This window comes from Enoplosus armatus, chromosome 9 (assembly GCF_043641665.1).
Source record: "Enoplosus armatus isolate fEnoArm2 chromosome 9, fEnoArm2.hap1, whole genome shotgun sequence".
Taxonomy (NCBI): domain Eukaryota; kingdom Metazoa; phylum Chordata; class Actinopteri; order Centrarchiformes; family Enoplosidae; genus Enoplosus; species Enoplosus armatus.
This window is the reverse complement of record NC_092188.1, coordinates 10,526,743-10,550,111: the sequence shown is the minus strand read 5'-3', so window position 1 is coordinate 10,550,111 and position 23,369 is coordinate 10,526,743. Positions and strand designations below refer to the sequence as shown.

The 23,369-nt window shown below is 41.5% G+C and overlaps 3 protein-coding genes across 4 annotated transcripts; 1 reads left to right on the top strand and 2 right to left on the bottom strand.

The window, feature by feature from the left end:
- Positions 1–890: 890 nt before the first annotated feature.
- On the bottom strand, positions 891–3,891 carry LOC139290547 (uncharacterized). Its single transcript, XM_070912353.1, has 5 exons — positions 3,372–3,891; positions 2,898–3,004; positions 2,355–2,426; positions 1,939–2,085; positions 891–1,685 (listed from the first exon to the last, which is right to left on the bottom strand). The coding sequence occupies exons 1-5, from the start codon at positions 3,382–3,384 to the stop codon at positions 1,332–1,334; spliced, it is 693 nt and encodes a 230-aa protein (XP_070768454.1). The 5' UTR covers positions 3,385–3,891; the 3' UTR covers positions 891–1,331.
- Positions 3,892–5,924: 2,033 nt separating this feature from the next.
- flcn (folliculin) lies at positions 5,925–11,210 on the bottom strand. Of its 2 annotated transcripts, none has more exons than XM_070912326.1 (12): positions 11,139–11,210; positions 10,748–10,960; positions 10,410–10,568; positions 10,080–10,301; positions 9,802–9,968; positions 9,605–9,696; positions 8,524–8,687; positions 8,139–8,252; positions 7,146–7,269; positions 6,893–7,018; positions 6,256–6,358; positions 5,925–6,152 (listed from the first exon to the last, which is right to left on the bottom strand). In XM_070912326.1, exons 2-12 carry the CDS (start codon positions 10,958–10,960, stop codon positions 5,945–5,947), a joined length of 1,692 nt encoding a protein of 563 aa, XP_070768427.1. In that variant the 5' UTR covers positions 11,139–11,210; the 3' UTR covers positions 5,925–5,944. The 2 variants fall into 2 exon arrangements, with proteins under 2 accessions (XP_070768427.1, XP_070768428.1); XM_070912327.1 differs by having other exon boundaries at positions 10,422–10,568.
- A 669-nt stretch (positions 11,211–11,879) lies between these two features.
- Positions 11,880–18,521, top strand: leng9 (leukocyte receptor cluster (LRC) member 9). Its single transcript, XM_070912042.1, has 7 exons — positions 11,880–12,085; positions 13,490–13,583; positions 14,273–14,391; positions 14,511–14,837; positions 14,969–15,230; positions 16,206–16,317; positions 16,415–18,521. The coding sequence occupies exons 1-7, from the start codon at positions 11,953–11,955 to the stop codon at positions 17,075–17,077; spliced, it is 1,710 nt and encodes a 569-aa protein (XP_070768143.1). The 5' UTR covers positions 11,880–11,952; the 3' UTR covers positions 17,078–18,521.
- Positions 18,522–23,369: the final 4,848 nt, after the last annotated feature.

Here is a 23,369-nt window from a genome sequence, read left to right as displayed (position 1 = left end):
ACTAGTGTGTACCACCGGGAAACTATGGATTTGCAGCCTCAAAGCTAGACATGGACAGACAGCCTAGATATTTGCCTAGAGTGTTTGCCAGTAACCGGTTGTCCACCAAAAAAGTTTTGTCCACAGTCCAGAAGAGTACCAGTTGAGCCTTCTGTTACATTTTTGTTTTCCTAATTTGTCCAAAATGTTGTCTTCTAGCACTACAATGATCTAACTCTTCTGCAATTTGCATTCATGCTGTATTACGTTTATCCCTCCTTCCAAATTATGACATGAATTCAGTATAAAAAAGTGAATTCAGTGAAAACCTGAGGTGTAAGCCAAAAGTCTGTTCCCATAGTGGCTGAGGAAAAATACCTTTGTATCTTCATGATTATGAAACTACCGGGAGGATCCTTTCAGGACAATGGTGCACATTACATGCGTGGGTGTGTACAAGCAGGGGCAAGTGCGAGCACCAAATGGTGCACTTTTGTTTCTCATGCAAATCTTGACAGAAGTCAGAACATCTCCAGAGCGCATTCCTCTCTCATCTGCAACTCGTCTGTCAGTTTTTATCAGAGTTACAAATTATTTGTAAAGGATTTGTACTTTGGGAATGCCTCGACAGTACAATGCATCATATCTGTAAAGTAACCAGTAACTCCAGCTGTCAGATTAATGTAGTAAAACAATATTTCACTCAGAAATGTAGTAGACTAGAAGTATAAAGTGGCATAAAATGGAAATACTCCTGTAAAGTATGTACAAGTACCTCAAAATTGTACATAAGTGTAGTACTTTATTAAATGTGCTTAGTTACTTTCCATCACTGATGACAAACAATAAATATAGCTTACAACCCTTGGGGTATTATATATTGTGGTAAATTAAAACAAAAACTAGCAATGTATATATCTAAATGTCTTTAATTTACAATATGTACAAAAGTAAACGCCCATAGACGGTAATATCTTACATTTACATAACATTCATTGTAAACAGTGATGAATTCCACATCAATAGACGATGGCTTATGTGCATTGGCTTGCTCAGCATTTATCTCTTGTTAGCATAAAGAGCATAGCTAGCTGGAGCTCGTGGCTTGCTCTAGAGAGGATGGCTATACGTTTATATGTGTGATATCAGTTGTTACAGTGCCCTGTTGGACAGTGGACTTAGCTATGTGGACTAACTTTGGACATTAAATGCAACCGGTGCATGTCACTTCATATTAACAAAGCTTACTGCATTAAAACACAAAGACACAAATATAAGGAAACAAACATTCAGTGCCAGGAAATGTCTTGCATTTTGTGTGCATCATCGAAAAGATCATTTTTCTTTAGTAACTATGGCAACAACCACCAGTAGAGTCTGAATAGCAAGGGGCTCCAGACAGAACTGTAATACGATAGGGATGGAGGACCGCCATTGGACGGCGGCTGTGTAATGTCTATCATCTTGTCAGGCTGTCCGTCCTCCACGCTGCTGATAGCTCGGGTGGTCAAGAGTCTGGCCCTTGACGGACCGTAGTCCTTCCTCTCCACGGAGGGGGGCAATGTGGGCAGGGTGCACGTTTCAATCGAAGGCAAGCACCCATCGTCGAGCCATCGAGCAAAAAGTTCTGATGTGACCTTGAGGAGTTCTTCAGGAGACGAAGATAATGTGGAGAACTGGGCCAGGTCCGTCTCCTCCTGGAACCTCTGTGACAAGGAAACAAGGAACAAATTAAGATTTCCAATAGAAGGTACAAAGCTTTCAGGAGCACAACTTTTAATTAATGTAGTTGTACATAAATTTATGTTCGAAACTTGATATCAACTCAAATAGCCAGTGATAGCTCTGGCCTTTTTTGCATTTAAGGAATGCCTTTTAAACCTACTTTAAAAGAGTGAAGCAAGGCATATAATAATAGGTATAATATAACAGTGAGATACATTTGAAAGAAAACCCTACCTCTGTATTTCTGTTCTTTCTTATAATTTTATCCAGTGTGTGTTTGAGATCGAGGATTAAGGAGTGATTTAGGTGCTCGTCCCAGAGGTTTCTGAGAAGCACATGCCAGGAATCCAGGAGGACTATTGCAGCAGGGAACACACAACACTGCAGGGAAAGGTAGAACAACACAACAACCCGAAGTTAGCGTTTAGCGTTTAAAACACGTGTCAAATCACCACAAGAACCACCATCAGTTGCTCAATTACAAGCGAGGCTACTGGCTACATGGTACAACAATCTTTTGCTAAACTGAGCATTTACTGATTATCCGTTTAAAGAAACCAAAAATATGTCTTCCATGACAAAGCTGCTGTATGACTCATTTATTGCACATCAAACCCTCACTTCCCCTGTTTATCTGATAAGGAACTCACCGGATCAGTGTCACAGAGCATGCTTTTTGTGTAGTGGTGCACTACATAGTAATCTTTAGGGAACACGGTCCGCTGGAGGAGAAAACAAAAGCAGAGAAAAAGATGAGAATAAACCCACAGGTGATTAAATAAGTTAGCATTTATACTGCAATGATTACTACACTGAACTATAGTAATGACGGAGTTACTATAGAACAATGTCTGATTGATAATTTATGAAGAGAACGACATAACTAACCACAGATGTGAAACTACATGCTGTTTGATTCCCTTGACTTTGTAGAGCTACGCATGTCAGTCATAAAAGCAACGTTAAATTATCAGATGAAAAGGTGGAGCCGATCATTATCATCAGAGAGTAACCTCTTTATACAAACTACCTGAAGAGTCAGCACAAGTGATTGTATTCTTTAGAGCATCGTAAATACATTTGGACAAATACAAAGAACAAATATTCCTACAGAGAGGATGCCTTTTACTTCAGGAACACACAGAAGAGCTGCATAAAATCTCAAACAAAGTCAAACAAAGTTTTTAACTTACAAATCCAGTCGGATTAGAGTCGATAGTCGTTTTAATGTTTTTCACACCTTCCCAGTCAATGTCACATCCACCACAATGGACAGTCAAGAGTGATAGCAACAGCAACACTGTTTGAGGCATGAGTAAGAGAGAAAGAGACAGAACACATTCAGATAATTGGTGGAAACTTTCTGTGGTTTGTAGCTTGTTCAAACTGCATACCCACTAAGAAACATTACATCATTTCCTGCCTCAATTAGCTATTTCTGCAGAAAAACATGAAACAAGGTCTGATGTTGCAACAGCTCTAATTGAATTAAGACACCGGAAAGGCTATTGTAACAGCACAAAGTGACTCGACAAATCAATTATTATAATGCACAGATTAAACTTGACCATTGAATAACCAGCTCTAATATTCCATCATTTTCCTACAGACTTTAAAAATAAAAGTTTGCAAAAAGCATTAACATGCTCTTAATTTTTGTTCCTCACCTGGCAGTGACATCCTTTTTATCTTTCTAAGAATGGACGCTTCTCCATTTCTCTTGTTGACGGCAATCACTCTGCAGACGGGTTTCTGACTGTGTCAGTCTGTGAAAGGCAAAGTTTCCTCCTCTGTGGTTTCTTGAGGTCTTTGACACAGAGTGCGCTGCTGTGTCTTCTCCTTCACGGCTTGATGTTTAGTCTCCGTGTTGACATCACTTGTAAATCCCTTCCTTTTGAGTTCCTTTTGTACTTTCCCAAAAAAAATTGTTCATTTGTCCTCTCACGCCATCCTGCTCTCTCACTTTGGATTTTCCCACTTAAGCCTGGGTGGCTGCAGCCTTTTCCTATGAAAGCTTTTGTTTGTTTTTTACTATACCTCTTTCCCTTTCCCTTTCTCCCTCTCACCACTGACCTAGAATCTTCCTGAACAGCCTAATTTGAATCACTCTCCCTCGAAACTGGTTAATGGATAAAGCGGGAGAGACACTGGCCTCCTCTCTATCTCTCCCTCTGGCCACTCTGTGTATCCTCACTCCGCTCAAAGTGAAAGTGCTATGCTGGATTGCTTGTCTGCTCCCTTTAAGTCTCGGCCCCTCCCACCGCCACACGTTTTACCTCACTATTGACTGACCCGGCCCCCTCCCCCCTGCTCCCCTACATTCCCTGACACTTACCCCTATCCTCCCCCCTCCAAACCAGGCCCAAGGAGGCTTAGTCATGCAGTTGGAGCGTATGTTTTTCATTTGGACTCTCCCCCACACCTCTGTGCCTGTGGATCCACTGGTCTTTATCCCTCCAGAGTCAGTGCGCAATATCATCCTGCTTAATCATCACATGATCCTTTTTTTTTTTTTTTTTTATAAATCAAAAATCACATTCCTTGAAAAACCGACAAACAGGATTGCAACACTACATCTTCAGAACCTGCAAGTCATGCCATGTGTGACAGCTCTCAGTAGTCATTGCTGTAATAGTCATCTCCACAGAGGTGGATGGTGCGATTGTGACGTCTATTATTGTGCACAGCTGCCATCACCCTGTGTGCAATGTGTTGTTCTGTCCCCTCAGGTTATGTGAAGCTTCATGTTATTTTGGTTTTGGTGTTAGATGTCAGGAGAGGAGTTAATTACTAATGAAGAGGAAGGAAGTGCCAAGTTTTCTTTTTGTCAAAAAGGAATGTCCTTCTTTTGAACACAAGCCAAAGGAAGCAAGACAGTTTCCCAAAGTCCCGTCTCTGTTGAGGGGAAAAGGAAACTAGAGAGCAGCGGCCTCATCGCAAGCAAAACGTTAACGCTCCCAGAGGCATTATCAACTCGAAACCTCTTCACCTATACTATGTGTTTTAATGACGGGTATAAATATCCAGTCATCGTGCCGTCTTCCTATTTCATACATTGCTTGCATATTGAGGGAAGCAAATATGTAACTCATTTGTGAGGCTGCTGCAAATTATGTTTGTGCTTCTATTTAGTGAAACTTGCTAAATGAAATCCAGATTTGAGTGACTAACTAAAAGCATAACAATAAAAAAAAGTAAAAGTCTATTAGGAACGTGTTAGCACACTAGAATTGTTGAGACGTAGATCCATTTTACAAGGAAATCCAGAGACATTCCTGATATTTACAAATTCATTCTTCCTACCTTCAAATTATGTAGTGATTTCTACACAATGCACAAGTATGGGTCAAGAAAAAAAAAAAGTAGCCCCTGCAATTTAAACAAAGCCGTATGTTGCTGAATTTTATTGACTGAAGTCTGCAAGCTTCAGCAAAGCAACAGGCTCAAATAACTCTGGTATGAAAAAAAAAGAAAAAAAGAACTCAGCTTTTTAGTGGATCAGTGTGCGAGTGGCTCATTAAGAAGCCAAAATCCTGCTGATGTGGTCGGCCGTACTGGAGCGAGGCCGCATTATGCAACCGTTTTGTACATTTCAGGACACCAGAAAACCTTAAAAGTGTTGTCTTACACCACTTGAGACTTGTTGGCTGTCAGCCACTCAAACAAGTGAGTGGGAGCTGGCAGAGAAATGCTGCTCTCCTCCTCCTTCACTTTCACTCCCTCTTTATTCTCACTGTTCGCCACAAGATGGAGCCAATTGTAGAATACATTTTTTTTTTAAAAGGACGTGAAGGCATTCACAATCATTTATTTTATTCTGAAAAACATCAGCAAAAGAGTAAACAAAGTGCAAAGTCTTTTTGTCATAAGTTAAACTTCACATATTAGTATGAACAGGTCTTTTATAATAATATTCCCTTTGACAAACAAAAGCTCTCATACATTATCCAAACTAACTGGACGTGTTAATCTGTGCAGGATAATAATCAGGGTTAGGAACAGTAGATTTCTCATTACTTAATGAGAAATGGATGAGCCAAAGCATTTCTGTCATTCATCCACATTCCTCTTTCATTCCACTAAAAGTCCCAAACAGTTCACAAAACTAATGAAACGATTCTAGCTTTCACTTTCCTTTCTTTAGTACCCCCCCCTCCTCTTTTCAGCCCCCTTTTCTTCACCCCTCTACCTCCTCCTCCTCCTCCTCCTCCTCCTCCTCCTCTCTCCTCATGTCTCTTTGTCACTGGCTGGGGCTCCTCTCCCCTCCTCGGACGGCTGTCATTAAATGACTCTTGTAGGTTTTGCTGAGTCCAGTCATCCAGAACTTGAGCAGCCGGACGTTGTCCTCCTCGCCCGGCCCTGTGGCGCCAAGGAGGGCCAGAACCTTCTGGGTGTCCTCCCTCCCTCGCCCGTCCACTTTGGAGAACTTGAACAGCACTTTAACTTTACTGAAAGAGAGAGAATCGGCTATGAGAAGGCTTTCGTGTGCAAAATGGTCTTGAATCAAAAAGAAAAAAGGTGGTCTTCATATTCAGAATGACTTTTACTCACTTCATCCACTCTTCCTTCAGACACAACAGGCAGTGAGATACGACGTCCACAGACAGGTTCTCATTAGACAAGGCCACCTCAAGCTTGTTCAATAATGTGGGACCTGGAAAAAGAGGACAAACATCGTTTCTCAGTTCCTCACTTGAAAATTATTCTATAGTACAACCTTTTTTAAAAGTTGGCCTTCACATGTTTCCTGCTAACTTAAATACCTCCAACAAATATGGTCCCTTTTGTCCATGTGTTATCTCAAACACACACAAGATTAACAAGATTAATAATTGGCTATAGGCCCAGAGGTTTTTTTCCATTTGGACCAGGATCCTGGGATTTTTCCTTAACATTGTGGGATAAGGCATGTCTAAACAGTTTTGCTTTTTCCTCATTCACTTCTGCTCTTACTTAAATGAAAAAGAAGTCTGGCATACATGACCTATCACTTTGATGCAGATTCAGATCCAAATAATGATCAACAATGTCAAAATATTTTCTGTGAATAATAAAAATATTTAAATTTGTTTAAGTCAGAATAGGGTCAGCAAAGATGTACACTCCTTGAGAGGCAAAGGATTTTTTGACATTGAAAGTGGCAGCAAACCTACAGTGACTATTTATAAATGTAGATATGTGCACTCACCCCTGTCTGTGGGCTGTGTGTTGGCACTGCTGATGGTGAACTGATAAAGTGAGGAGATATCGTCTTCACCCATAGCGGAGATCTGACAGCCTCTCTCTGAACTAACATCCACCAGCACTGAAAACTCTACAGGACAAACAGAAGGAAGGAAAACAATTAGACCTGCATGTACAAGCCCACAGTTTGTAACAGCAGTCGTGTTTAGAGTTTCATACAGTAATCTATCATAGTGAGAGTCTACAGCCTGTCGTACCTGAGGAGCTGACGTGAGTTGGTATGGGCACATCTGGGCTGAGACCCAGGAAGTTGCATTTGTAGGCCTCCTCATACTGGGCACTGTATGGCACAGAACGCACACAGCCTACTGGGAGCAAAGACTGATGGGAAACAGGACAGACATTCAGATTATAAACATGGTTGCTGGCCTTTTTCATGGAGGACATTTTGACATGTCACAGTAGGAAAAGCACAGGTGGAGGTAATAAAACAAATGACGGCTGAAGTCCATTTAGCTGCTTCAGTTTCAGGGTCCTGGTTTTGTACTGCCTCACTCTCACACTTACTGGGACTCGAATAGAATAGAGCCATCCTTAATGTGATTTTTAACAGCTTTTCCCACTATGACAAGTCAAAATGTCTACTATGGAAAAAGGACTGGAAAGTGGCAGAAAACATGCAGAATGTGTAATCAGTTACAAAAACAATGTTAAAAACAATATCAAAATGATGACAAAAAATTACACTCAAATATATTTCAACAGTAAAAAGAAACAAAAATTGTTGTATAATGAAAACAGTTACATGCTCTGTCTTGTTGCATAGAAAGGTGAGGGAAGCATGTACAGGCAAAGAAAATGTCAAGGCGTGTAGAGGTAGCATCAACAGTTACATGTCTCCATGCAAGACTCGGAAGTTAGAAAAAAGAATAAAAAATGTAAGAAAGTGAATGAACAAAAATATATAAATTGATATCACATCAACATGAAAAAAAGTGTTTGTCATTTATCATTACAAATATTTCAGTGCTTTTCAACTTTGACAACATGAAACAGTGTTTAATGTTAGATGATTGAATTACAATTGTGTTACACTACACTGCATTTAACTAACACACATTTATACTTTAACTGAACTAATGACGACCCTCCCAGGTGTTACCACTTGTCCTGATTTATATTTACCCACATCATAATGACTCTATCGCTCCTAATGAGGCAGAGGGGGATACAGTTGTTGAGTAGAGTACCTTGAGCACTGTGAAAGCTGACTGGATGAGCCCGGGGTCTGCGCCTCTCCATATGACCTGATTTCCCATGAGCACGTGCCACACGAGCTGACGAAACTCAGCAGCCCCGAGGACCTGCAGAACAAATCAGACTGTGATGTACAACAGCTCTCAGATACAGTATGTGAGCTAATGTAAAAATGTGAATTAACTAAAATGTATCAGATTAATGCCATAAATTCTTGCAAAAACTGTGTCTGTAATGCTCTCCCTAGTTGAAGTTTGAGGAAACAATGCAATTGAACATTTTATCTCCTTTCTTCTTCCATTTTCTGATATCTTACTTAGGCAATTTAATATCATTGTGCACAACAAAATGTCAAGATCAAAAAGTACCCAACTTTACCTGTCTCAAATGCCTCAGTGACCTAAATTTTGGACCAGGTGATTCATCTAATTTTGCATCCGCCCACAGGAAGTCGTGGCCCAGCTCGCTCTCTGATTGATGCCTCTGCGACCTAGAACCGCCTCCTTCTGCTCCCTCCCAGCAGCTCATTTCCTCCTCTTGCTCTTTTGGAAACCGAGAATGACATGAAAACAGAAATAGCGGTGACCAAATGTTTCGAATGCGGGGGAATTCCACAGGACATTATTGCAAAGGGTCAGCTCTTTATCACACTCCTTACATAGCGTGTGATGTGAACATGATGCTACTCATCCTCTATTTCGAAACCCAAATTAGTTCAATCTCACTTTCTATCTATGACTAAATTTATTCCCAATAATATTAATAACAGATTTCCACTAAAAGGAGCCTGCATATATTGAAACAGCTTCCCTCGCAGTAACAGATTGACTGAGTCTGTACTGCATTAAAAAAATATTTAAAACCTATTTTACTTTGTGCTGCTTTAATATTGCTTATTAATGATGATTTTATTGTATTTCTGGTGTTGTGTTTCATGTGTATTTGATAATCACTTGGTAACTGTGATTTTGAAGTGAAGTGCTACAGAAATAAAGTTTAATTACTTACAATATAAATATAACGGAACAAGGTATTTAAAATTCCACAACCTAGGAGCCACGCTGGACTCGGAAACATCTAAATCTTTTAATCACTTTCTAAATCTTGACTAATAATTGTGTAAATCCTTTCTGGAAAGGCAGTCTATTTGAGTGCAATGGTTAAGTGAATCACTTTGTTTTGTGGCCAGAGTGTCTCTGCACTGACTGACCCAGTGAATCAGACTTTTCAGACTGATGATAAAACCATGGCACATTGTGCAAACACATGACATCTGGTGATATCATCCTCCATCAAGAGGCCAAACCTTGCCTGGAAGGCAAGACGTGTTGAAGCACTGCTCAAATAAATGATTTCTTTGTTTTATGTCACTTGAACAGGTGTTAGATGAGTAAATACATTTTTTTTCCTTTACAGAATAGTTAAAAAATTAATCCTGTTAAATTAAGGATGTGTCTACCTGTCTGTCTCTCTATGAGCACCAGTGTGTCCTCAGTGGGGGCTCCCTCCAGCAGCTTCTCTGTCAGACGACTACCACAGGCCTTCAGCAGCCTGGAGACAATGTGAAAACACAAATCCACATGTCAAGGTGAATGATCACATGGAAAAAGACAAGAGCTTGTGTGTCAGCGTGGGACTGACAATATATCGACTCACCAGCTAAAGGAGGAGTGCAGGCTGGCCCAGAGGTTGGGATGCTGGGTGAGAGAAGTTAGTGATCGGGCTGCATTACCACTCCTCTGGTGTGGGAAAACTGCAGGCGAGAAGACACTGTTCATCCTCACTGCTCGCTGGGGACAAACTCCTTGTTCATTGTCAAACACCTGATGGAGAGTGCCAGGATGTTAGGTAGATACATGCCTGTGGAATAAGTCTGCATGTTTCTATTTGAGTCAACTGAATAAAGGCATGTAGTGGCCATGTGCGCACCCTACCTTGAGGGCTGTGCTTTGCAGGCTCTGTATAGTGAGTCTAAGGTGGCGTAACAGGAAAGGCCAGGAGTTGATAAGGTAGATCCTGTCCATTGCTACCATGACAATACTGTACCACCGCTGGAAGCCCCTGGCCAGGCTGTCTTTGATAAAGAAGGTATGTGAGAACACAAAACCGTGTTGTTCATCTCCAAAGAAAATTGGTCCCTCACGGCCGGGACACACCTGACGAAAACAGACAGAGAGAAAATAGTAGGAAGTATATGTGACAACAGAGGGAGTTTATTTAGTGTATGAGACGTGTGACTCACACACACATACATGCAGACGTACGTCACCGTTTACCTCACAGCTAAGGCTGCGTACGCAGGCCTGGCGGACCACGCTGAACAGCTGTGGCTGTCTGGGATGCTGGTGGCTCAGGAAGCGTATGCCTGTTTCATCGTCAATGCTCACAAAGCCCGGGTGAGATGCAGGAAGAGATCGACATCCCTATGAGGCAAGGAGAGAGGAAAATAAGACTTTGAGACGGATGACATGACTATGGACTCAATTCCATTGCAAAACGTTATAGCTAGCGTGTTATAATGTAGAAAACAGGTAGAGAGCAGGATCCTGGTAAGCTCATGGTGAGTTGACATCCTGTCCTCGGCCTGTTGCCCCGCACTCACGTCACACATTTCTCCTCTCTGTGTGGCCGAGCTGTTGGCCCTCATGGTCAGCCCTTCACCTTCCCGGTCACCATCTCGGTCCCTGTCCCCAAGCACTGGGGCACCTGCATGGGATGACGGGGATGGGGACGGAGGGTGCAGTGCCTCAGTGCAAAACAACGTCCGAGGGCCATGGAGCTCACAGAAGTGACAGAGAGCAACCAGGGCATTCATCTGAAAGGGAGGAAACAAGTTGTTTCAAATGTTTATTGTGCTGAGTATGTTTGAGTTTTATGTGAGCCAACAGCAAGCAGATCATAACAACATTTGTTTCTGGTCAGTCACTGACATTACTAGGTTACACTAGGGTTAGGACATGGTCATTACAGCTGATAATATCAGACAGTCTTACCTTCAGCACAGAGCCAAGTTCAACAAATGACTAGTGCTCAAGGCTACTTCACAAAAGGACATTCATTGGTCGCGACGCCTAAAAAGCCGTTATATAAAAAGCAGCATGTGGTATAAAACAAACTCAATTCTTGGTTTAGTCCGTTTTTGAAAAATCCATGATTCTCGGTGACTTTTCTTGTCCTGTTTTCCTTCTGTGCAGCACCTAGCTACCAATAACAGAACATGTCATGTGACGCAGAGTCACGCGCTCGAGCACAAATGACGCATGGCAACTGCTTTTTCTCAATTTTAACCGTTGAGTCGAAAATGTCTCAAGTATTTTTTAGAGCGATAAGAAAGTCAGCAAACAGAACATGTATTTGCTAATATCAGGCTTCATATAATGTTCCCAAAACGGCATTTTCCGTCGAAAGACAAATAAAAACTACATTACCCATGATTCCATATGAGCTAACACACTCTGGGTCAAAGTGCAATAAAAACTCCGGATCGTTTGGTCCTTCGGTTAGTAACGTTGACTTTTGTCAAAGATTAAAAAAAATGTTTCTTGGTGATTCTTACAGACGTCTTTATACTAAATGTATTATCTAAAAATGACGATTATTTTTTTTAAGGAGTTGTTGACTTTTGAAACGGTTGTAATATTTTACAACGGAACCAACTACTTCCGCATTTGCTATGTTGGTATTGGAAACTAAATTTTCCAGTTTTAGGAGTGTCCTGCCAGGTCTAACAAGGCTAAAGGTGTAGCCACAAACACCACAGTGACACAGCGGTTTTTTGTTTTTATTTTATTTTTTTCAGATTTGAGCATGGCATCAGACGGATCAGGAGGACCAGCGGACCGGGGAGATGATGGGACCCACTTGACAGACATAACCAGTCCAGAGGCAGAGGTCCCCGCTGACCCTAACAGTGACAAAGACACCCTCAACGCCACAGCAGGTAAATCACCCTGTTTAGTTTTACACAGACTGGTAAACAGTAAATGTTCGCTGTTTGTGTAATTTCCCCCCGGTGGTCAATAAAGTATTTCTGATTCTGATTATAAAATGGGTCTCCAAAGGCTACTAACTTAATTTGAGACATTATAAAGATATAGGTAGCTACGTCCTTATAATGTATCACATATGGAAGAGATTGTTATCTACTTCCTAGTAACTCATTACTGAAATCAGTCTGAATCATTATTAAGTAATCAACTCTGTAATCAAATTCCTGTCTGCGATACATTTGTGTGTTACTGTGGGCAATTTGAGTTCTGGTAAGGTCTTAGTTGTGGTATCATGTGGCTGCAGCGTGCGGACCACTGTAATGACGGCCAACATTTTCACTTAATACCGGGCTGCTCTGCTGGAAGTGTGTCAGGAGTCAGGAAGTGAGTCAAGAGCCGTAAGTGTTGGCTCTGACCTCCCAAATCCAGTATGAGAGGATGTACTGTCTGCATCTACTCCCACTGCTCACTACTCCCAGTCTCACTGGGCTCAAATCCAGGCAACCTTTCCAAAGAATAAAGATCTTCATAATTATTTTTTCACCCTGTTACTCCCAGTCACTTGCACTGAGATCTTATGTAGCAGTTGAAAGAATAAAAGTCTGCTCATGTTCTCCCATGATCTGGGCAACATGTGCCAGCCAGTGCCATCTCAGATATTACGGCTAATAAATAAAGGATTTGGGCTGTGAGTCACATCCAATTCTCCTATCTGGAAATAGCATTGCAGGGTGTGTGGTATGTGTTTGAGTTTACAGGCAACCACGTCCCAACCTCTTGGCTGACATTTGAGTCGTCTGGGGCGAGTCAGTGCCACCTGTTAAATGATTTATACTCTTTGGAAGTGTCTTGGACAGGAAATACAGTGTTATACACATCATTTTTTCCACTGCCAGTGTCCTCTTGGGATTAATCACTTATTTATTTCTGATTTGAATTGTTAGTTGTAGTATCAGGCCTGCTTTAGGGGTCATATTTCCTGACGTCTGTGTATTTACCATCTATTTGTGATCTGGCGCACTTAAACATAACTCACTGACTCTAGAGGCTCATATAGGAGACACAACTCAACCATGTATTGGAAACACATCCAGAAGCAAACTGCAGAAACAGATACCTCATCTGGATAAATGAAAGTATCAATATACAGTATTATGTGTATATTGACATTTTCATTTATCCAGCTTCCTGGCTTAAGTAAACGACCATGTAAACAGCCATTGCTGCGTTTGTTTGATTCAATTTAAATGCAGAGCCCATATCGAGAGGCTGCTCACATTCATTACAGGTTTTCATTGCAGTTTAATTACATGTCCGACCTGTGTACTTTCTCTCTGTCGCTCTATCATTGACAGAGTTGGCAGAAGGGGGTGAGGATGGAGTCAACGTGTGCCAGTTTTTCCTGATGGGAAAGTGTCATTTTGGCCACAGATGCCGTTTGTCTCACAGGTCTGCTCGCCTTATCTTGTTCAGCAAACTCACCAGCAGGATAAAGGATGACTTAATTTCCTAGTTGGCATGTACACATCTTTTTAGTAACTGCAACACTAAATGGGTTTGTTATTGCAGCACAAATAGCTACCATTAAATAGATGGCTGTCTGAATGTTAAAGGTATATATACTCATGTACACTGACAGTATTATTGCTCGCTGTAATTGTTGCTCCTGTCCATACCAAGAGAGGTCGAGAGATCCCTTCTCAAAGCAATTTCAATATAAGTGAGGGGGGACAAAATCGTCATTCTGCGTGAAAATGACTTGTTCAACAATGTCAGCCACCAATAACTCTTTCATTGTACATATGGTATTGTTTTAAGACAGACTTGAAAAAATGTGAACCTGTCCTCTAACGACATTTCTAAGCTCCATCTGTTTATATGGAACTCTTCAGAAGTGTCTTTTTGGAAATTGAGAAGTACATTGTGTGTGTTTTTAATTTCTATTGTTATTATTTTAATGTTATTGTTATCAATTGCTGCTCATATTGCACACCAGACAGACTGATACATAAATATGGGTGCTACATAAAGTTCAGACATGCTACATGAATCTGTGCCAAATGGAATTAAGACTTTTTTTTTTCCATTTGTCATGTTTCACATGTATATTTTTATCTCTTGTTGCTCTTTTTTCTAAGTGACCCACCAATAGATGAGTCAGGGGCTGTATCTCCGGACCAGCATGACCAACAGGATCGAGAAACATACGATAAGAAAGTGAACAAAGCAACAAAGCCAAAGTACAACGAGGCAAAAGGTCACTCCATATTTGGCCAGTTTCCTATGTCAGCTGATAATGATAACATACTCTTCATTGAAACTTTTTTTAAATATCTTGACAACATTTTAACACTTTCTTATTTTACTCTCCCACAGAGGTGAACAAAAAGCCTCGTATGCGCACAGCAGATGATGTTATCTCTCGGATCCTGTGGGACGAGTCGGCGGATGCATCAGAGTTTGTGGTGGGGTATGTGGATCGCTTCCTTGGTGTGCTGGAGCGTCCCTTCGGTGACTTCAACTGGGACACCAACCCCTGCGACTGTGATTACACTGCTGAGCTGGCCCTGCCCAGACACAGGATCCAGTACTTCACCTACAGAGGGCACCGCGTCTGGGACCGCCACAGCAGGACTGACAGGGTGTTTGGCTCCACCGGTCAATCTCTGGCTCCCCCCTTTGGAGGGAAGGAGGAAGTAAAGGGTAAGAGAGGACCCTTTATTGCTACCTCACCTTACATACAACCAGATACAAACTCACATACACAAAATTTACAAAAGCCAGTACATTCTACAGAATTTACACTGACCAAATGTAACCATCTGATTCACAAGAAATAAACACAGAGGACCAAGAGCAACAGCAAGACCTCCTTAAAACAACAGAGGAGCAGCCGCCTGCTGTCCGTGGGCAGGAAGAGAGTGAAACAGAAGAGTGTACTCAGAAAGAGAACACACATCTGGAGGAAGAGAAGCCGAGTGAGATGAATATTCACACCCCTGACTCAACACAACCGGCTCCAAAGTGTAAAGGAAACACTTCTCAGGAACAACAGGAATCACGAGGAGCATGTGTTACAGAGGAGGCTGCAGTTAGGTCTGGTGTTCATGTTCATCCTTTAAATCTAACTGAGAACAGATAGCACGTGTCTACGTATTCTATACTCAGCCTATTTGTTCAATACAAAGTGGAAGCTCAAAGTTACAGTGAAGTGGAAGTCTTTAGCTTTTGTAATTTGACGTATTTCCATTTCTGATAACTGAATAATGATTTAATTATTTTTTTAAAGCAAAAACGTTTGCTGGTTCCAGCTTTTTCTTTTTCCATGATTCCTTTGTCATAGAGGATGGTAAACTGAATATCTTTGGGTTTTGGACTGTTGGTCGGACAAAATAAGACATTTGAAGATGTCCCCCTGGTCTGTGGGAAGTTCTAACAGGCATTTTACACAACCTTCTGACATTTTATTGACAAAATTAATTGAGAAAGCAGTTAGTAGATTAAATGACAATGAAAATAAACGTTAGTTGCAGTCCTAAAACAGAATATGATTGAGAAGAGAATGATTTAAATCCGATCCTTCACATTTGATTGGATTGCACTAAAGTGTGCGCGCCGGAATATGGCATCGCAATATGGAGCTGTAGAGGACGAGGGAGAAATGAATAAACTCATTCTCCACTACGCTTTTTAAGATGTGTGAACAATACTTTTGCTAACTAACATCCAAACACACACCTCTCTCTATTGCTCTGCTAGCTATTATAACCCACTGCTAGCTACTATAACCCACGAGCTAACGGTCAAGTGTGGTTTCATATGATGGGCGGATTACGTAGTCGCCACAGTTTGACCAGAGAAACACCTGAGTATGCAAAAATATTTAGATATTTTAAAGGAAAAGAGAGGGATGTTGATATAAAAATAATTTTAAACACTTATCTGGTGTATAATAATAGATTTTCTTTTATTTCACTGTGTCCCTAAGACATTTTAAAACATGTTTGACTTACACACACAGTCTTGCTCTCCTGCCTCTTGAGTAATTTTACTCACCTGCTTTGATTTTAGACTTGAGGCTGCAACAGACCAAATGGCCTTATCCCAAAAAGAGGGAGCTAGTGTGAAAGAAGAGGGTGAGGAAGAATGGCAAGAAAGCTGGGAAGGCAGTGAAGATACTTTGGTGGGTAGCATTCACCCAGAAATACATTCTTGTTCTGCTGTTACAGTTCATGTTTAACACAGTGATTGTCTTTGTGTTCCTCCTCTATTATACACAGAGTTATCTCGGAGTCCTGAACATCAGCCCGAATCCAGCAGCACCTCTGGAGCAGAGAGAGGGGACGCATGGTGGTCGCCCCCCGAAGAAACGACCCACGCACTTCATCACCTTCAGGGCCAACACCCCTGCTATCCTCTCCTCTTTCCAGCAGCTGCAGGAGGAGATCACCTCCCTTCTACCTTCCTCCGCCCCTCACTGGCAGACCGCCTCCAGCCTTCATGTCACCCTGTGCCTCCTGGTGCTGCCCGGCCCAGCTGAGGTAGCCACTGCTGGGGAGATCCTCCGACGGTTTGCCCATTTAGATCGCAACCCCCCGGTGGCTCTGACCTTCCCTGTGAGGCTGAAACACTTCAATGGGAGGGTGCTGTACCTGAGCCCCCAGCCTCAGCTTCACCTCCATCAGCTCAACAGCGGCCTGCAGGAGGCCTACAGGAAGGAGGGCTTGCTCCACAGGGACTCCTTCAACCCACGCTACCACCTCACACTGGCCAAGGTAGTCGACAAGGAGGGAGACAGGATTTTTGGAGGGGTGGGGAACCTGAAGGTGGGGAAGGGTTTAAATTTTGGCCGTCTGCCAGTGAACACCTTACACCTTTGTGCCATGGGTGGTTCCAAAGTAGATGATTTCTATGAGACCGTGTGCACAGTAACTCTTCGATGATAGAAGAGTGTGGCGATTCACATGCCCACACTACATCCATGTGTGTTGATACTTGAGGGATATGACTGCATGCAGTACCTCTGAAATTTGCACTGGTCACGTGGCCTTATCAACCAAGTTTTTACGTTATTAAGTGAATTCAGATAAGATGCACTTTTAATGATAAACGTGTGAAAGGTATTGTAATGGGAAGGCCTAAGGGGAGTAAAATTGAACTTGCACAATGAACACATTATGTTCAATTATACTAAACCGTATAAAGATGCAAAAGGATACTACACTTAAATTACAGTATGATTAAAAATACATGTGTTTTTCTTAAAGAATGCATTTTATCCGTTAAGGACCTTCATTATATGTAATTGATATTTCAAGATGAGAAATGAATGTAGTCTACACAGAATAATAATACAGGGAATTTATAATGCAAGCTGATACAATTGATCCAGAACTTGCTAAAAAGCACAGATGTTTACTTTGCGTGGCTGAACAGAAGAATATAAAGACTAAAAAAAAGATTGAGCAAAGTGCATTAATTAATGTGAAGTCTATTGTTTAAGTTTCATCAGGCCTCTTATTTGTTGGCTTTAGTTAATGTAAATTAAAGATTCACTATAAAGCCCACAATTGCTAATTTATACATCTTCCAGAATTAGAACTGAAATGATTAGCCAAGTAATTGATTTGTCAATTAACACAAAATTAATTTTGATAATCTGTTAATTTTCTAAGTCAAGCAAATTTCCAAAAAAAAGAATGTAGTTGTAGCCTCTCCATTGTAAGGACGTACTAATGCTGCTTTACTTTGTCTTATGTTTATAGTAACATGAACATTTGTGTTTTTTGTTAAACTAAAGAGGCAACTTTTTTTTCTCATTCAGAATTAACTATTTAATTGAGAAAATAATAAACAGATTAGTTGATAATCACAGTAAACATTAGTTGCAGCTCTATCAACTGTCAGTGTAGACATCACCTGCTTTAGTTGTGCCAAATCTGCGTTCAGGAGGAGATGCATGCAAATAGTTGTAAAGGATTTTTGATTAAACTCACAGGACACGCAAAGTAGAATACCTACTTTCTTAAAATATAAAATGTAGAATGTTAATTATTTTCCTCCGGTGGGCCAAACAAGGTGTTGGGGGCCAACTTTGGGTATGCTTCACTTTGATGTCTACTGTTTTACAGCCACACAGACAAGACATATGCACCCGCCATGAAGGTGTACGTACGAGACATGTTGTTTATGAGGGGAAAAGATTACGTTTTCTTTACAGCCATGAATTAACCAAAGTGGTTGAATTGTGCAGCTCATTTATACAATCTGTTTTATATGAATATTGTATGGACTGTGCTCCAAAAGACCAATGACTTTGTATGCCTTTACAATGAATTATAACCACTACATGTCAAGGACATTAAATATTGAATTGGTTATTTTAAATCCTGTGAGTGGTGATATTTTATCAGTGCAGTGATGGATGGCCTGGATGCAGCGCTGTTGCTGTGGTCTAACATACAGACACACGGAGGCTGCGTAAACACTCCCTGAGCAACTCTTGCATACATAATACAATATTCTGTCTCTTCCTCCCAGAGACACACACATACATACACTATACATAGGCTATATGAGTCAGTGAGTATGCTCTCTGGCTCTCTACTGTTTGCTCCCTCGCTCGCATTATCTCCCTGCCTCCCTTCCCCCACTCTCTTTTCAGTGACACAGAAAACTAACGCCGCCCCCTCCCTCTTTGCTCGCTCGCTTCTGCCCCCCTTTTCTCCAACACTAGACTCTTCTTTTTTCTTTTTTTTTTTTTACTCTTTCTTGCTGTGTTTCACCATTATACCTCCCAATTTGCATTTCTCCACCAAATCACCCATAGAGCATCTCCATCAGTGCACTCTCATCACTTCTGTCGCGTTGTTGCATGTTCCCCTCTGCCTCCGTGTCGCTGAATCAGTGTTGAGGCTGTTCTGCAGCCTCCACTGAATACTGGTTTTGCCTAAAAATCCATTGCATGCCGCTTTCCCCCCCTCTCTCTATTCATTGTTCACTCCATCTCTCTCCCTCCCTCCTCTCTCTCTCAGCATCACTCCCTGGGAACCCACTTTTTTTTTTTCTCCTCAGTGTTTTATGTTGCCTTTCCCAGCATCTCCCCCTCCCCATATTCATCTATGTGTGCTTATTCGCTTCTCTTACTCTAATTATATGTGCATCTCTACCTCACGTTAGCCCTCGACACATTGCAGCCCATCGGTGCTGTCATAGGCAGGAGGTCACTGTTTCGCATCCAACATGTGAGTGGATTTTTAAAAATCTCTTTTCACTATTGTTTAGAGCACACAGTTGGCTGGCAGTTCTGCATTTCTCCTCTTTTTCTCTGTAATCTGGTCAGGGTTCAGTGTGGTAGTCTGGACAGAGATTGGTCTGGTTGATGGGAGTATGCATGGATGTTGGTGGGGGTCGGCGTTAGAAGTGTGCCTTTGGTATCTCAGTATGAAGTGAGTGAGGGGTTAGACCCCCGCTAATCCCCGTTAACAGATTAATTATCTTTGGGCAATATCGTGTTGTGAAGTCGCTTGGGCGTTAAGCTACGATAGGCTACAATGCAACGATAAAGGGTCCCTGAGGGGTGTCTCCTCAATCTTAATCCCTCTTTCTCTCTCTCTCTGTCTCTCTCTCTGTCTCGCTCTCTCTGTCTCGCTCTCTCTCTCTCTCTCTCTCTCTCTCTCTCTCTCTCTCTCTCTCTCTCTCTCTCTCTCTCTCTCTCTCTCTCTCACTCACTCAAACTGAGAGCTCCTCTCCCATCCATCAACACAAGCACCTCTCCACTGTCATCAGACTACCATACAATTATTGGCTATTTAATATTTCAATAACTGCAAGAATTATTGGCACATTTTTTTCTCCTCCTTTCTTCCACATTTTTGACATATTTTTGGCATGTCTCCAAGCCATTTTTTCAGGATGATGTTTTTTCAAGAGCGTCAAGCGTTGATGGCTGGCAGTATACCTCTTTGAGTGGGTAAATATTTCACGGACACCGGGCGAAGAGAAGACACAGAAGGAGAGAGAAACCTCCCAACGCGACCGACAGAGGTAAGAGACTGATCTTTCTCCTGCTTAATTGTTGATGTGGTTGCAAAGATTAAGTGAAATATAATATGGATGCACATTGCACCACATCACAGTGTATTGCTAATTTGGATCCATGCTTATCTTTTCAAAAATGCTTAATGGATGTTCATGAAACCATTACATCATATTGCCAAAATGGATTCAATTCATGCTTATCTTTTCTACTATCACACCAAATGGATGGATCCTCTCCCATGGACATTTATAGAATAATGCTGTAATGGTTTGATTGCATCCAATTATTTTCCACCCGTATTTTCTCTAAATGCTTTTGGACTACTTGATTTAATCTGCAAGATAATTGCTTTGGTCCGTGTGGGTTTGTGGATTCGGTCAGTAGTGTGGAAGCATTTTGTCACCATCAACTTGTCATGCTGGACTCTTGCACACATCAAAGCACTGATTCACTCTGACTTACTGACTATGAGCTGCACTCACTTACCTTCGGTCAGCTGCGCTCACTTTGAAGGCTCATTGTTGGAACTGAGCATTCATTTTGCAGATGAATGTAAAGTGAAAATTGAATTTTAAGTGAGAATATTCTTCTTTTCCTGTCACTTCTCACAGCAGACGGGTGTAACTTTGCCTCCTTCACAAAGATGTTAATTAATTTCTCCTGGCTGATGTAGTGTGTCAGGAGGCTGTAATGCTTTCTCATAAATTACAGTCATTAAGGTTGATGTTAAGCTGTTAGACGACTACTCAGGCTTTAATGTGAATCGTAACAGATTTTATGAGGCAGATTGGAGATGTGCATCATTTCAGCAGCAAAAGGACTACATTAATTACATCTTCTCTTCAAGAGAGTTGTACTGCCGTGAAAAAAAGATGAAGGTGGAGATGATTTTTTTTCCTGTGCTAAAGATGATCCTAAATCCAGCTGACAGAGATGCCTCAGCCTTGCTCTCATTAGCTGCCTCACAAAATGGCCCTTTTTCTTTACATTCAGACATCATGGAGTCTCATATCATGCGACTGATTTCCTTCCCGGTGTTGTCTGAGCTCCGTGCAGACTGAACACAACAGAAAATGTGTTTTTTTTCTCTCTAAAGAGCATGGTTGGGTGAGAGCCGGTGGTTTCCTTGCCATCTCTCTCCTCGTCTCTCCCTTTTTTCTTTTTTTTCTTCTCTTCGCCGACTGAGCTCAAAAATCACATTTATTTGGCTTCAGTTATGCAATGGTGTAACAGGCATGATAACAAGCTGGCAAGAGACATCACGTCAACTTGAGGCTTCCTATCTGTGACAACTGCTGAGTAACTGCTGCTCCTGGACTGTGACCCCCCCCCCCCCCCCCCCCTTCACGCCCATCAGCACCTCATTAGGTTGCCTCAATAAGTTTTTGGGTTGCAGGAGAATCCTAACCTGAACTTTGACCTGATGTCTGCCATCACTGTCTGATACTGACCTGCTGTCATGCTGCTCATTCATATTTCTTTATCTTTGATTGTTTGACAATGGCTTCTACATGGTGTACTCTGCTTGTGTCACCTCTTGCCTCGCGGTGAAAACCACTACTAGTACAGTATTGTCATCCATCAAAGGAAATGCTTTTCTATATTGTCCCACTTTATTGGAGGCGGTGATCACAACAGGTGGACTGATTCTCCTTTGATTGTGGAAGTATTCCCATACTTGATTATTATTCCTCCTTTTATCCTCTCCGAAGTCTGATAAATGTACAGCTCCTATAATACATCTAGTCCAACAAATCCACAACACCAGAGCACAGAGCACAGTCTGTTTACTATGCTGATGTGCAGTGGATGGATGCAGCTCTCGCAGCGTGTGAACCATTGTGTTCAGCACAGTTTTAATAAGGGAAATGGAGTGTTGGCAATGATTTGATTTGTGACAGTTGGGCTGCTGGAACCATTAAGGTGAACAGGCTTATTGTAATGGGCTTAGAGCAGCCCTGTCTGGCCTGTGGGCGAGCTGTTAACTTGTTCGGGGCCATAACTGCCCCAAATCTGAATGGGGAAAATTGTCTGGCACTGAATGTGACATGTGGCTAAATCTAAACACAGTATTTAACACAATTCTGTGCAGGGGATTGTAAGCGTGAATCAATAGGGATAGTAAAATCCCTCAGCAGTGTAGAATACTGTGCTGATTGAAAGTTGTATTGAATAAATAGCAGCTGCATTAAAAGATAATAAGATCCAACACAAGCCTTTAATTCAGAATCTATCTGTCATTACTGGATCCTGTTAGACTCAAATGCAGAATTGTATCTGCCTGTAATATCAGCATTGAGCCGGGCCTGTGTAACCCGTTGTATTTAAGCATCAGTGCTGTTGTTGTGAATGGTTGTCTCTCTCGTGAGCTGTCTTAAAACGCTCCTTTCTTAAACAGTGAAGCTCTGATGGTCTCTTAATCTGGGCAGCTGGTATCAGAAGCCTACCAGGCTCTCGTCTCGCCCTCTGTTCCCCCTCTGCTCTGTCATTGTAATGAGGATTCCAGTGTATGTTTTGGCTAACCGGATTTGCCCTTTGTATTTACCCTACTTTCTCTCCCCCTTGGCTGGCTTTATGCTGAACACTAAACAGTGGTTTATGACGGAGTCAAATACATCATTCTTTGTATAATGGTCTTCCTTCTGCCTTATACAGCGTTCTTCCTCTGCCAGGAAGACTTCTTCAAAGACCCAATATGTCCCCTATATAATCCATGCTGCTCCTATAGCATATACCCTTTTTATAAGGTTAAGAGAGAGGTCTGGGAATAACAGCCATGTCTATATTACATTTATGTAGTCATGTGAGCTCCCTGTGTTCAAGGCAAAGCCCCTCTGGCTGCAACTACTTTTATGCTCATTTAATCTATTCATTATTTCTTCAATTTATTGATTAATCATTTGTTCTATGAAATGTAAAAGAAATATTTAAAAAATGCCATCACAAGTTTCCAGAACCCAAGGTCTCATCCTGAAATATTTAGTTTTTGTCCAACCAAAGATATTCAATTAATATGATCCAGAAAATCTGAAAATCTTTGAAATGCTGGAACCAGCCAACATTTTTGCTTGATTAAATGACTTAATTGATTACCAAAATTGCTGTAATTTATTTTCTGTCGATCGCCTGACTGATCAGTTAAGATCAGACAAATAGTTTGAGCTCTAAACACATCACATGCTCAACAAAAGAAG